Source organism: Calidris pugnax, unplaced genomic scaffold (genome assembly GCF_001431845.1).
Source record: "Calidris pugnax isolate Ruff unplaced genomic scaffold, ASM143184v1 scaffold48, whole genome shotgun sequence".
NCBI lineage: Eukaryota > Metazoa > Chordata > Aves > Charadriiformes > Scolopacidae > Calidris > Calidris pugnax.
Window position 1 is genome coordinate 151,657 of NW_015090787.1, and position 14,966 is coordinate 166,622.

At 36.9% G+C, this 14,966-nt stretch overlaps 1 protein-coding gene across 15 annotated transcripts in view; it reads left to right on the forward strand.

Annotated features, from left to right (window-relative positions):
- The window catches only part of BAZ2B (bromodomain adjacent to zinc finger domain 2B), a 101,372-nt gene that overhangs the window by 46,467 nt on the left and 39,939 nt on the right, over positions 1-14,966 (forward strand). For 11 of the 15 annotated variants that reach the window (XR_001414586.1, XM_014966529.1, XM_014966535.1 and 8 more), the window contains 7 exons: positions 3,717-3,923; positions 4,582-4,980; positions 7,758-8,367; positions 9,645-9,941; positions 11,425-11,485; positions 12,027-12,135; positions 12,410-12,511. Coding sequence is in view for 14 of the 15 variants with exons in the window: in XM_014966529.1 (XP_014822015.1) it covers positions 3,717-3,923; positions 4,582-4,980; positions 7,758-8,367; positions 9,645-9,941; positions 11,425-11,485; positions 12,027-12,135; positions 12,410-12,511 (1,785 nt within the window). In the remaining variant the exon portion in view is untranslated. The remainder of the gene's footprint in view (positions 1-3,716; positions 3,924-4,581; positions 4,981-7,757; positions 8,368-9,644; positions 9,942-11,424; positions 11,486-12,026; positions 12,136-12,409; positions 12,512-14,966) is intronic. The other 4 variants (XM_014966534.1, XM_014966537.1, XM_014966540.1 and 1 more) reach the window with 2 other exon arrangements.

A 14,966-nucleotide genomic window follows, 5' to 3' on the forward strand; every position in this document is an offset into this window, starting at 1 on the left:
TCTGATCTTCAAAGCTGCTGTTCTTAGAAGTTCCCATCCAGTTCCTTTAATCTGGCATGCGTATTTGATCACTCATAGGGGTATATTTAACAGACAATGATAAACTGAAATCTCTCTGAAACATGAGCTTAGAATTGTGCCAAATCCTCACTCATCACTGTATATTTGTGGCATAGCATGTTAGGTCTGTTGAGCATAATGATGTTGTATTGAAGATAGATGTCATCGTGATGATCTGATGTACTATCCATGACTTATTTCTTACATATAAAAATCTGGTAATTGCGTTACCTTTTTACTTTGCTGTGGTGATAACTGTGTTCATAACTTTAGCATGCTTTAATTGTCTCCTTTTAAGCCTGCCTTGTTGGTGGCTAAGATAAAACTGAATAAGCAGATAGATACACTTTATAAATAATCATTCATCTGAATGTGCTGCTTTGGCCTCACAAAAATAAAGTAAAACTGCCTGCCCCTCTGTTTGATTGCATTAGCGAGTTTCTAGGATGAGGGAGGTGGGCAGGATTTTTTCACTGGTAAAGGATCATTTCCAGGGAAAGAAGGCATAACTGGTGAACCTGAGTCTCTTTGGCATAGAGGAAGTCCCTGACCAGGATAGGCAGCTGGTGAGATGGGGATCCACTTCACGGCCTTGCACTGGGGACTTTTACTGTCCTGGATTCCAGAATTAGCATCAGGATACCTGGCTATTAACTGGATTACATCCTGTACCTTTAGTATCTCTTTTTGGGAATTACCACAGAATCATAGAATCATTCAGGTTGGAAGAGGCCCTTGGGATCATCGAGTCCAACCATCTCCCCTACTCTACAAAGTTCTCCCCTAACCCCTAGAAGGGGTGTCCTATCAGACCTTGTCTCACCCCAGGCAGGAGGCGGAGGCACCGTGCTATGACATACCAGTTTGAGTCCATCTGGGTCTCCCTCCTGGCTTGGATGACACTCGTACGCCAGACTTCAGTGCTTTGAAGTCAGGACTAAAATGTTTTTAAGCTATCGCGTTAGTCACGTTTTTATAGGACTATCCCATTGGGTCTTTAAGGTTGGGCTGCTTCTTATGGTACATGTGTTCAGTCTAGATTATTGCTTTCTGAACAATGGACATTCTCCATTAGATAAACATCAGCAGATTTGCTAGGAGCAGTGAACCAAAATCAAGTATGAAATTTATTTTAATTGAACGCACTCTTACTTCAACTTTTATGACTATATTGTTTCTAATAAAGGAACTAGTCAAAGTGAAATTTGCTCTAAGAATAGTTTTTTATTGAGTGTATTTCTTGAAGAGTCTTTTATTATCTTTTTCTAAATAATGTATTTTTTGACATAAATAACTGCCTCGTCTTACATATATCTTCGGAAGTCTAATGCTCTCTTTTTTCTTTCTACTGTATTTCAAATGAAGTAAAACAGTACTTAACTTCTTGGTCTGTACGTTTCCTTCTCTTTCTTGACTATTTTCTTTTGTGTCAGCAAGGTTTTGGAATGTCTTTCAAGTATTTTTCGTTGTTCTAAATGTCTTTATAGGGAGATTGTGCCTTACATTATATGATTTAGTCTGAATTATTTCTGCTGTATGCAGTTTACTGCCCCAGCCCCGGCTTGCCTTATATGCTGGATTTGATAGAAACTTCTCCATCGAGATTAATCCTTTGTATCCTCTAGTTTAAGTTTTCACTATCGTTACATTTTCTCTAAGGTACTTATTTGCCATCCCATCTTCTGAAATTCTACTAATCCAGCTTCTTTGTATTGGTTTTATCTATGTCAAAAGGTTCTATTTGTTCATGAAGTAAAAACTCCCCAGGAAGCGGTTGTGTTGTCCGCTGTGATTTGTTTTGAAACATTTGATTGCTTACAAGTTATACTAAATTTTATGTCAAAATTAGCTGTCCTTTTTCTCAATTGTGGTAGTTCTGTGTGAATCAGAGTTGTGTGTCAGATGTTGCTTGGCACTTGCCGCCTCATTTTTCACAAGAATGTTCCTTCCTGACTTCTGTCTTGGTGTGATGATTTTCTTGCCTTCTTGTCTGCAGTGTGGAAGGATAGATTTGTAAGGTGCAGCAACTAACACATTTTGTGAAGGTAGACGGACAGCAAAAGTTTTCAAGTGTTGATGGGTGGAAGTAACCACTGTCCACTAAGTAAACCATTGACATGCTCATCCTTTTCCAGACTCTTTGGTGTATCTCTTAGGAAGCTGAAGTTATAGATGTGTTTCATCAGCACCGTGAAGAAACTGGGTATTTCTGATTTTAGTAATATTGCAGTGGTTTTGGTGTTTCCCTTTCCATGTACAGAGATAAATGGAGAACCATGAAGGGGAAAAACTAGAATAGAATCCTAGAGATGTGATTTGGGGAGGCATTGTTACTTTTACTGCTTCAGATCCTGCCCTTGTCCTTCATTTTATGATCTTAACCTTCATGAAGAGATATTCTGTGTCTGTGCCAAATATTAGACAGGAAGATACTTAAGTATGATGTAAAGAACACCAGTAATGAAACAAATAGGACCTACCATAGACTGGCACAGTTATTTAGAACTATTATTTTTAAGTGTCTGTATACATTCAGATCTTTGTCCCTCAGGAAGTATCAATTGACACTTATATGAATTGAAACAATAGTGAAACAATAAATCAAATAAATACACTTAATTTCTCAGGATTTTTCAACAGTGAGCAATGCATGTGACAGTATGTAGAAGGTATGACGATAGGAAATGTTACTGTGTTCATCACAGGAATCAATAAAGAGAACTCTATCGCATCCGAAACCAGTACACCCACTTGTAAGAATAAATTTGTTATGTTCTCCCACTAATTTAAGTTAATTTCTTCTTCGTAAGACAAGGATCTTTGACATAAGACATCTTTTTAGCCTCTTGTTTTATAACAAGACCTCATTTTGACTAGTTTTAACCACGGTTCCGTCGGTGACTCCACGTGCCCTGTTGAGATGCTCCATAACACTTAACTGCTGACATCTGTAATCTTGTTTCACACGTTTCCCTACATTCCAGCATCATGCTGCAAGCTCTCTTTAATGATTAAATACGCTTTAATGTGGTAATACATATTTTCATGTCTCTCTCACACAGCTACCGTGATAACACTCAAGTCCCACATGTACCTCCTTCAGGTGTCAGTAAAATACGTCCATTTCAGTTCGCTCCCCAAAAAGCTACCTTTCTTCATCCATTGTGCTTTAAAATCCAGTCTTGTCTTCTTATTTCTCTATGTTCTTGTTTGCTGCTTCTTTTACTTTCACCTTCTGTCTGCAAAGTTGTTTTTTCCAAGACTGTAAATGTTATACAGTTGTCAGTATTTCAGCAGATTTTTGGTTCATTTTTCAGAAGCAAATTCCAGAAGCCATTTGACGAGCATATTCTTTTCAATCTTCAAAATGTTACATTGTTGAGCAGTGTATACTGTGAAATTACAAGTTAAATAATGTAGTTAATGAATATGTCACTGGAACAAACTGATGAGTCTAATACGTATTGTTCTTTCTATGTTAGCTTGCAATAAAGCTCTTGGTTTAAAATTTTTTTGGAAGAAGTATATTCTGTGGAGGCTTGCTAGACCTGAATTTCAGGCTGATTTTCTTTTTTATTTTAATGATTATGCATAATAATAACATGATATAACAGATTAAAGCTGAACCATTAATAAAGCATTCATCTTCATGGTAGAAGCCCAGAAAAAAAGCAGTGGAAAGTTCTAGTAACAGCGACAGTGACTCGGGCTCCTCTTCAGACACCTCAAGTGAAGGCATAAGTAGCAGTGACTCCGATGACCTAGAGGAGGATGAAGAGGAGGAGGAGGACCAGAGTGCTGAAGAGAGTGAAGATGATGAATCTGATTCTGAAAATGAAGCACATCACAAAAATAAGAACGAGGTATGACGCCTCCACTCTGCTCTCATAGTCTTGTCACTGAAAGCTGTTTGTGAAAAATCGACCTATTCATGTTTGTATCAGTGAGCAATTAACTACACATTAATGAATGTTAAGAATACTCTCTTTGGTTTTGCTTGAGGGTTTTCTGGGTGTTTGTTTTTTTTTTTTGCTTCCTTTGTGTACGTGCATCTGCTACAGCCTAGGAGTTAAACAGTTGGTAGACTTATTTTTGTTAGAAAGTGGGAAACACACGGAAACTAAGTGTTGTGTGTGACACAGTGTATTGAAAATAGATCTCTCTATAGATATGGCTTTGGCAGTTGCTTGCTTTCTGTCAGAGTGGTTACTTTTCCTCATTGCCAGTAGAACAAGAAGATTGGAATCTTGGGTATCCTGTTAGGTTTACTGTCAGAAATATATTTAAAAACAACCATGGTTTAGTATTACTCCTCTCCTAAGCATTGTCTTCATATGCTGAAACTGTCTGGGGAAAAAAAAGCCCTAAACAATAAATATATGGTGAGATTTATTTTATTATTGTTCATCCTCTGGCAAGAATAGTGTAATTGTTTCCTGAGGACTGATGATGTGTTTGTTTTTTTAAAAATAACTTCTTTAAATGATCTAATATGAATGGTCAAAAATACATATTTTGCAGGTGCTAATGCATAGTGGTGTAACAGATATGAAAAGTGATGGACAAAAACCACACGAAAAGTCCCAAGAAAAAAGAACACACCAGCAGATACCTCTTGTGTCTGATTCCCAGACTCACTCATCATTCCAGTCCCAGCAGAAGCAGCCTCAGGTTTTGTCACAGCAGCTTCCGTTTATTTTCCAAAGCTCTCAGGCAAAGGAGGAATCTGTGAACAAACACACAAGTGTAATACAGTCTACGGGATTGGTTCCTAATGTGAAACCTTTGTCTTTGGTACATCAAGCCAAAAAGGAAACCTATTTAAAACTCATAGTTCCTTCCCCTGATCTACTCAAAGCAGGGAATAAAAATACCTCTGAAGAATCTATCTCTTTGACCAGCGATGTAAGATCAAAACGGGTGAGTGAAAAATCACTGGTTTTTTTGATTATTTGCAAGTATTGCCTGCTTAACAAGATACAGCATTGTGCTATCATGATCTTTTAAATATAATGTTTTAAAAATATATGTATATTATTTGCATGTCCTATTTTTTGATGTGTTTTTAGAGTTGATACGGATTTCTGAATGATGTAAACAAACTAAATTGTGTGGTTAATAGATGTTCTGAACTGTAGTGGTTGGTTTTTTGGAGTTTTGTGTGTGTTGGTTTTGTTGTTCTTATTTGTTTGCTGGTTGTGTTTTTTCTGATGAGCAGCAAATATTAGGCTTTAATTTTAGAGATGCTTCACTATACATCAGAAGTGCCCTAAACTATTCCATAACTTTATCTCTGAGAAGAGCCAACCTACCTGGTGCATGTGCATGTGTGCATACCCTAATGTACACCTGATGTAATCATATATATAACTTACATAATGCCAAACTTGAGTTTTGAGCTCATCACATAGTGGAACGTCACAGCTTTGCTGAAAGCAATCAGTGAGATTAATGGGAACAAAGAAAGCAAAGGGTTTATGTTCGATTTTAATATTGGGGTTTGTTTGCTCTTTAAAGATGTGAGGGTATTCATGCACTGATACCTATTTAAAACTCAGTATGGCCATTGCAATAGATCTGATCTTTTTACTGGTCAGAACTCTACAGTATGTTTCCATGTGTCTGGCTTAACAGTTCTGTAGCTTACCACAATTCTTTGTTGAATCTCAGTTTATGTAATTTTTTAATAATGATTATGGTGACTAGTGATGAATTTTCATAAATTCTATTCGGTTAGGTGTGAATGGGGATTAGAAGAGAAAGAAAATCGAGCATTTTAAAATGTTAGGTTTGGTGTGTGTATATACAAATAAATACATTAAAAAGTACATTTACCAAGGCAAGTTTCATTATTAAAAATAAACTTAGTTTTAAACTAAGTAGTATTGGTGAGGAGTGAACTGAGCTCTGATTCACACCGAACTCACAGTCCTCAGAGGGGATTGAAAACTATTTTTATCACATAGTTTTTATTCCTAGACAAGAAGATAAATGCTATTTTTCCTTTCAACTCCCAGTTAATTCATAGAATTCAAATAAGTTAGTCATTTACATGGAATGGTTAAATAAATCATAATTATGAAAAAATACATCTTTGCCATTGGAGGAGGCTTCTGCTGTCAAATTTATTAGTCTTTAGCTGATGAGACATCACCTGTTTAGTGGTTTAATTTCTTTAAACCTTTTACTGGAAACGTGCATTGTGTGAGTATTTAGTTTTACAGATTTTACTAATTTCCTAATCAGTTTTAAAATGTTAGTAACTTCAAAAATGTATTGTATTTAACCTTATATTTTAAAATTTATTTAAACTGTGCTATCTTTATCCATTCTATGATTACTTTTTTTTTTCTGTCAAAGATGATGTATTTTCTTTTTCCTTGGAAGAGTCTTGAGACTAAAGACAGTGTAAGCTTTAAGTGCATTTCTGAGCCACTTCTGATTTGAGTTTTACCTGAAGAACTTTCAAGTACTACTTCTTCAGAGTTAAACTAGCATTTCACAGTACTTCTGAGTAATACCTTTTTCCCCATGGTTTTGATAATTTTTTTCTATACCAGAAGCCTTCTGTTGGTTTACTGCTAGTATTGTAGCCATCAGTGTGTTGTATTTACCTTGTGCTTTAAAATGAACAAATTACTAAAGCTGTTTTAACATTCACTAATGAGACTTTATATGCTGAAATGAGTAATAAGTGGGGATTTCCTATGCCAGTACATAAGAGTAGTCTCTTTTTAAAATGTTACTTTTTCAAGATGCTAAATATCTTTATAAAAATCACTTCTAGATGATGTAGCTCCTCTACATAATGTAGATCAGCTTCACCGTTAGTTCTGTGGGTTTTTTTCTTACTGTATTTACGGTGAAAATCACGAGACTTATATAACTTGTAGTTACTCATCTCTTCTGTTGTAGTTAGCTCCGGCTTTCCACCTACTAAAAATAGCTTAGCAGATGTTTAACATTTCATAGAGCTCATCTGCCTGAATACTAAAAAAAAAAAAAAAAAGAAAAAACAAAACAAAACAAAAAATCCACAACACATTTTATTCCTTTGTCTTCTTATTTCTTTAGGAACAAAATAAAAAAAAAAAAAAAGAAAAAACAAAACAAAACAAAAAATCCACAACACATTTTATTCCTTTGTCTTCTTATTTCTTTAGGAACAAAATAAAAAAAAAAAAAAAGAAAAAACAAAACAAAACAAAAAATCCACAACACATTTTATTCCTTTGTCTTCTTATTTCTTTAGGAACAAAATAAAAAAAAAAAAAAAGAAAAAACAAAACAAAACAAAAAATCCACAACACATTTTATTCCTTTGTCTTCTTATTTCTTTAGGAACAAAATAAAAAAAAAAAAAAAGAAAAAACAAAACAAAACAAAAAATCCACAACACATTTTATTCCTTTGTCTTCTTATTTCTTTAGGAACAAAATAAAAAAAAAAAAAAAGAAAAAACAAAACAAAACAAAAAATCCACAACACATTTTATTCCTTTGTCTTCTTATTTCTTTAGGAACAAAATAAAAAAAAAAAAAAAGAAAAAACAAAACAAAACAAAAAATCCACAACACATTTTATTCCTTTGTCTTCTTATTTCTTTAGGAACAAAATAAAAAAAAAAAAAAAGAAAAAACAAAACAAAACAAAAAAACCACAACACATTTTATTCCTTTGTCTTCTTATTTCTTTAGGAACAATATAAACAGACATTCCCAGCAGCACAGCTAAAGAAACAGGAATCATCTAAGAACCTGAAGAAGGTTATTGCAGCATTGTCAAGCCCCAAACCAACATCTAGTTCACCAGCTCATCAAAAACTCACATCCTTGGAAAACAACCATTCTAATCCATTCCTGACAAATGCACTTTTAGGTAATCACCAACCCAATGGAGTTATTCAGAGCGTCATCCAGGAGGCTCCTCTTGCACTTACTACAAAACTGAAATCCCAGACCAAGATCAATGAAAATGTAGCCATTTCTGGTAGTGCCCCCTTCTCTTTGCCAGTAAACTTGAGCGCTTGTGGGAAAAAACCAGCTGGTAACCGGACTCCTGTTATGCCCTCTACCTCTCCTGTGTTACGTGGTTCAGGAAAGGATAAACCAGTCAGCAATAATGCAGTAAATGCAGTAAAAACCCAGCACCGCCTTCATTCCACAAAACTGGTGTTGGAGCAGTTCAGAGGGGTAGACTCAGATGCCCCCAGCAGTAAGGATTCTGACGACTCAAATGATGATGACGACGATGATGAAGATGAAGATGAGGATGATGAAGATGATGATTCTGATGATAGCCAATCAGGTGGTTTAACCTTTTTAATAGGAAAAGCAGAAACTTAATTTTTTGAGTGTTGAAAATATGCATTTCCCACCCACATTTTAAAATAGGGGTAGGAAATTTTTGGGCAGCATGGCCTGCACAGTGTCTTGCAGATATCCTGGAAGGTAGCATGTGTCTCCCAGTCCCCCATTGTGTGGTATCCAAAGTTGTGGTTTGGGTATTCTGATGGTTAATCAATATGGCAAGTGTACTTTCAGCTGTTCTTTGGAAAGGTTGTTGGAGACCTGCCTTCCAGATCAGCCACCCAGCCTGCAGCTTATGTACTGCCTCTGTGGCCAGGCCCCCAGGGAGGGGGTGGGGAGAATAGGCTGGTTGATGGTTAATTATTCTGGCAGGTAGAGCCCATCTACAGCATGGGCTTCTCCAACCACAGAGGGACTAAACAAGGCCTTCAAATTGTCAAAAGTGGCAAGAAAATCATGTTTCTAGGCTTCATTAAGGACCGCGATAGTCAATGAGCAAGATTAGAGAAAAGTACCAGGACAGTTGTAAGGGCTGCAGTGTTCCTAGATAGCATTCAGACTACTATTTTAAATGATCTTAGGCAATTCAGGAAGGCAAGTCCCATTTGAAAGCATTTATTGTATTCCCAGTCGCTCTTTTCCCCCTGTTTGCTGATATCCCTAGCGTCCAGCTCTACCTTCATCATCCTCTTTCCCCTTCTCATCCACAGACCCTATACTAATCCTTTTTTTTTCCCCTCGCAGACGTAGCCTATCTTCAGTTCCTTATCCTGTCTACCCTTTCTCTCTAACTTGTCCTTTGCCCAGACAGCCACACTTCCAACTCTGACACCTTTCAGCCTGTACTCAGTTCCATCATTGCCTCCTCTTCATGCCAGATTTCACCTCCTACAGATGCCCTTCCTGTGGCAGTGTTCCACCACTGCCTGGCTTGCAGGGGGTGTCCTCGGTGTAGCTTATTCTGGGGTAAACAACGTCTTAAAATATTTAGCCTCTGTCACTCATCTCCTCATGGAAAACCAAAGAATTCCATTTGAAACAAAAGGTCATTATCATGCCAAATTACTTTATGCTGTCATATTTGTAGTCATTTTAAAGTGTAGATAGTTAATTATAACCTTCTATTTATACTCAAGAGATGTTTTTAAAAAAGATTAAAGTCAGAAAAGCTTGTTAATCGATAAGACAAAAGACTTTGCCAAGTGTTCAAACTTTAATGTATTTGCTATTAGTTATCAAGTCATAATGTACCTTTTGCCACACTTCTTTGAACAGAGTCTGACAGTAATTCTGAGTCAGATACAGAAGGGTCTGAGGATGAAGATGATGAGGATGATAAAGATCAAGATGAATCGGATACAGACACTGAGGGAGAAAAAACTCCACTGAAACTGAATAAAACGTCCTCCTCTGTGAAGAGCTCTTCCGTCGGTCATGCGGCTCACTCCACTCCTCTCCATCTCCAAGCAACCAAGACCCCAAGCTCTGTGCCAGCTGCCTTGTGTGCTGAGTCCCAGCCCGCAGCGTTTCTTGGGACAGCACCACCTGCTCTTACACCAAGTACACACTGTGGTATCTGGATGTTTTTTATTTTACTTCAGTGTAACGTCTAAGTGGCATGTGCTGTAAAAATAGTTATAAAGGTAGTACCAGGTTAGACACTCGTATCAAGAGAGATCTCAACATAAGAGGGAAAATTTTTACAGTAAGAAAAACCATTCACTGCTACAACCTCCCTGTGGCAGGAGGTGTTCAGGACACAGTTGCATAGGGTGCTTTAGGAGTAATCCAAATTGTCAAAATATAAAGTTAGTTTTTTTGCTTAGGAATCAGTGTTGATTTACGATGCTTTAAAAAGGCTGATAGCAATTTTTTGTCCTGTTAACAGGTGGAGAGGTAGAATAAATTAATTTTGTGTCCTTGTTTTAGGTGTAGTACTTTGTCCTGATAAGAATCACCTTGATACAGTAAAATACTTTTGGGTCCGTTTTTCCTGAAGCTGGTCAGGCACTGAAGAGGTCTCGTTCCCTTCTCTGTGTCTGTTTTTCACTGGACAACTCGTTTTTTCAATTCGCCGTTGTTTGGGCAGGCGTTTTCCGTCCCTCCGGTCTGACCGTTAGAAGTAACGTAGTAGTCATGTTAGGTCAAGGCTGCTGATGTTCCTGAGAAGTCTGGTGTCCAGGTATGGGCAGGGTCTCTGGGCAGTCACTCCCTGCTGGCACGGGCGTCTCGGTGTGAGACCTGTGCCATCGTAACCTGTGACGCCCCTCCTCCTGGGAGGGTTGGAGCCAGTTGCAGGGGTTCACTCTGGTAATGGTACTCTCTTATGTCCCTTTCCACAGAGGAGAGATGGGTCACGTTCTTTACACAAGGTCCAAACTGCCTTTTTGAGAAGTGCGTCTTCCAAAATTTTGTCTGTGTGCGTGGTTGGTGTCCTACAGCTGTTAGAGAGAGACAAGGAAAGCACCAGCCTTTGGTTCTTCATAACCCCCCATGTTTGGCAGTTGTCTTTATTAGATTATTGATTCAGTCTCTTGACTAGCACCAAACACAACATCTCTTTGAGCTTTGAAAAGCTGGAATAATCCTGAAAATTTTCTGGATTGGGTAGTTGACTGAATTCTATTCACAGTGCCCTTTGAAGACTGAGCCTATTGTAATGTATGGATTTTTTAAGTAAGAGGATTTTCATTTTCATCTCCTGTACTGAAAAAGTTTAAATATGGTCTAGTACAGAAAAACAGGTGTGCAAGGAATTATTTTAGCAAGGTCTGAGAGAACCAAACAAAGCAAGCAATTCTGTATGGCAAAACTAGATTTTCTTCTGTTAAAAATTTTAGAAGAGGTTAAAGAAAACTCAGAGGAAAACTTATTTCAAAAGGAGAATAGTTACATTCATTTTCTTGGTACTTGAGGTATATAATGACAAGAATGTTTTATCTTTATCCAAAATGATTTCTTTTAGTTTTTTTGGGATTTAAGGAAAAAAAAAACTCTAGGAACGTGTTTTCATTTTGTAAATTTTCGTAGATGTTAATCAGAAATTCTGTCTTAGGTATTTCAAAAAGACGAAGAGTAACGGATGAACGGGAGCTGCGTGTTCCTCTCGAATATGGGTAGGTTACCTATATGCCTGATATTCCTTGCAGGGAGATAATACCTTCAAAAGTTGGTAAAGAAATGACAGTTTAAAAATTCTTGAGGCTGAATAATAAGGAAAGGACTTGAACAACTTCGATTTCCAACTCGCAGGTGACTATGTATCTCTTTTAAAGTGTCAGCATATTTTATGTGTTAATTTTTGTTCATCAAAATTTTGTTCATCTCTTTTGCAAACATGACCTGCTCTTAGCGATTTTGCCATTGGAAGTGAATCCTGATGGTTAGATGTGAACCATTATAGGCTCTAACTAACTTCTTGAAATATAGTTTCATGCCATTTAAAATCTGGTAGTATGCAAGTAGCTTGATATAAATAAATCCATACATAGTCAGAGTTTGGACAATCTACATAATAACCGTTTCTGGTTTTGTCTGTTTGATTTATGATACTCTTGTAACATTTTAGATATGTGTCTTTTTATGTAAAAATCTTAAATTGACATTAATTGTTTTTAAAAAAGTATTGTTGTATGCAACTATCTCGTATTACTCCAGCTGGCAAAGAGAAACCCGAATAAGAAACTTTGGTGGTCGCCTTCAAGGAGAAGTAGCATATTTTGCACCTTGTGGGAAGAAGCTGAGACAGTATCCGGAAGTCGTAAAGGTACATTCCTCTTTTTAACTTCTGTGTTCTAATGCTACTAAGCATGCTTGCAATTAAAAAATGCCATTTTTTTCCCTCCAATAACGATGCTTATTTCAAAATATCCTGTGATGTGAGGCGTAATGTATCTCAATCTGTTACTGATTTGATCTCCTTTAAATGCTTATTCCTTTGATAGAATATGCAAAACATTGCACTCACAAAGTTAGCTGTACATCATAGCTGGGTTGTAATTATTTACAAGCTGAAGTGGAAAAATATGTGATTTTTTCAGTATCTCAGCAGAAATGGAATAATGGATATCTCAAGGGACAATTTCAGCTTCAGTGCAAAAATAGGAGTGGGTGACTTCTATGAAGCCAGAGATGGACCGCAGGTATCCGCTTTTTAAAAAGTAAAGTCTTTGATCCAAGGAACATTAACTTAAATTTAGGTGAAGTAATTTTTGCTACAATCTGAAGCATTGCCTGTTTTTAGATAATTCTTGCTAAAAATTGTGCATATTTCTTAATAGTAGTTATATTGAGGTGCTGAGAGCTTGATCCTGGGCAGTGCTGAAAACCACTCCGCTGCATGATCTCCTTCGGCGGTGTCTGGAGCTGGGTATGCCTTGTGATCCACTCCGAGCCTGGGCTTGTCTCGGACCATACAACTCTGAGCTATGTCTTTTATCTTAGTCAGTGTTCAGATATTTCTGACTAAACCTCTATTTCTTCCTTTATTGAATAAACCTCATCTTATAGTAATTTATACATATGCACCAAATTACACTCTTTATGTATTCATGTGCATAATATATATAAAAAGTGTTTAAATACAAGTGTTTCCTGTGTCAAGAACACCATCTGAGCTTCCTGAAGCATGGGATTGTTACAGAGAGGAATGCTGAGTAGTTTCAGTTATGCTTTAAAGTGATAGAACTGTTAGACTGTGTAGATAAATCTCACAAGAATGAGTAAAATTAGAATCTTAAGGAAATTAATTCTGCTTGTGCCACACTGTGTTACTGTATTTTGGTCATGTTGCCATTTCTTCAGGATGTGCACAGAAGTTTTTTTACTTTTGTCAGTGAATATATATAAATATACTTGCTTCTTTAAAAGAGAAATATTCTGAGTATGTTACTACAAGAGTGTGGACAGACCTCACGCTCTCAGCAATCTTGAATTCAGACTCTAGTTAAGCTTTGTGATACCCTGTAGAAATACATAATGTTTCCATGGTATAAATTTGAAAGCAATAAAGTCGGAGTTTGTAGTAAGCAGCTACTTTCAGGTGGTGCTTCCTGATTCCTGGCTTACAGGTTGAAACACTGCTAAATCCTCTTCATGCTCAGCCTTCATATAACAATGATTGCAAGTTCATGTGGCTTTGAGCTCCATCATGTACCTAAATGGTTTGACTGGAACAATTCCTTGTCCTGTGAATGTAATGTAATGTCAGGGTTTCTGCTGCCTTTTTACCCTCTTACTTTTTTTGGTGTCCATTGCCCATATCAATTCATTAGTCTTGTCTCCTTCTCTAGTTAACTCTTTCTTCTCCCTTTAATTCATGAAATGATTTGCAGATTTCACACATTTTTGATGCTATAAAACTTCAAAGTGAAGGCATTGGCAAGGGCGGGTTTCTATAGGCAAGGTTGCCAATATGAATATTAAATTGCTGTACATCTCACTGTAGTTTCTACTTGTATTGTTTTTGGTACATTGTATTGAGACTTGGTTAGACAAAGGAGAACTTTACTTTTTTTTTTTAAAAGGTAGCTCTTTCAGATGTGCTAAAATGTATTTAGATTTTATGTATGAGATTGTGAATTAAGATTGTAATATAAACAATTAAACTACATTCAGGCTGATAGTTACACTTACTAAAACAGTATGTTTTTCTCACGGAGAGAATTTGCACCCTTTTTACTGAATTTTTTTGAATTGTCGAGCTTCAAAACGACATATGATAATCATATCATCATGGATGTCTGGAGGTGATTCCAGGAATTTTATTACTGCTTTTGCTGTAATTTCAATTATTCTGTGTAGCCTTTCTTGGTTACTTTTCCCTTTCTTCGTTATTTATTTCTGCCATCTTTTGAGATACACAGCATGCATCCAAAGGGATTGGGTAAGTTTCACAAAGCTCAACGGTGGAGCAAGATGCAAAGAAAATTATCTAAGGGCTAAATCAGTTCTGTTGAAGAATTACCTATAACAAGCCAAAAATACATTGATTACCTGCTTCTAATCACACCTGTGTTACTCTCCTGGTTCACAAGCAACCAGATATTATGGGTTATTCAAAGCAGTGATTAACTGCTTTGACAGAGAAGCATGTCTTGCAAGAGTGGTCCATTAAATAGTAGCGTTAGAGGAATGTTTGAAGTTTGGCAAATGTGGAAATTCAGTGACAGAACCTTTAAGCTGCAGTAGTTTAGAAGGATTAGTGTGAATGTGATTTGGGGTAATGGAGAGGGCATGGGTCCTTATGAGCTCCACTGATATGGGTAGGAATGCTGCATCAAGTAGCATGTAGGTGGAAGAGAGTGTATTGGAGTGATACTGAGCTGTGCCCTAAGTTTGCATCTTCCAGCTTTGGTTAATATATAACAGCAAGAATGGTTGAGGTTGGAGGGACCTCTGGGGGTCACCTTGTCCAACCCTGTGCTCAAGAAGGGTCACCTAGAGCCAGTTACCCAGGACCATGTCCAGACAGCTGATGGGCACTAGATGGTGAAATGGAAGTGTTACCTGTAAGTAGTACTCTTCAAGTTAGAAAATGAATTAACCTCTGTTTAAGTGGCAGAGGTAACTATTTTGGATTAAAAAGTTGTTAGTGAT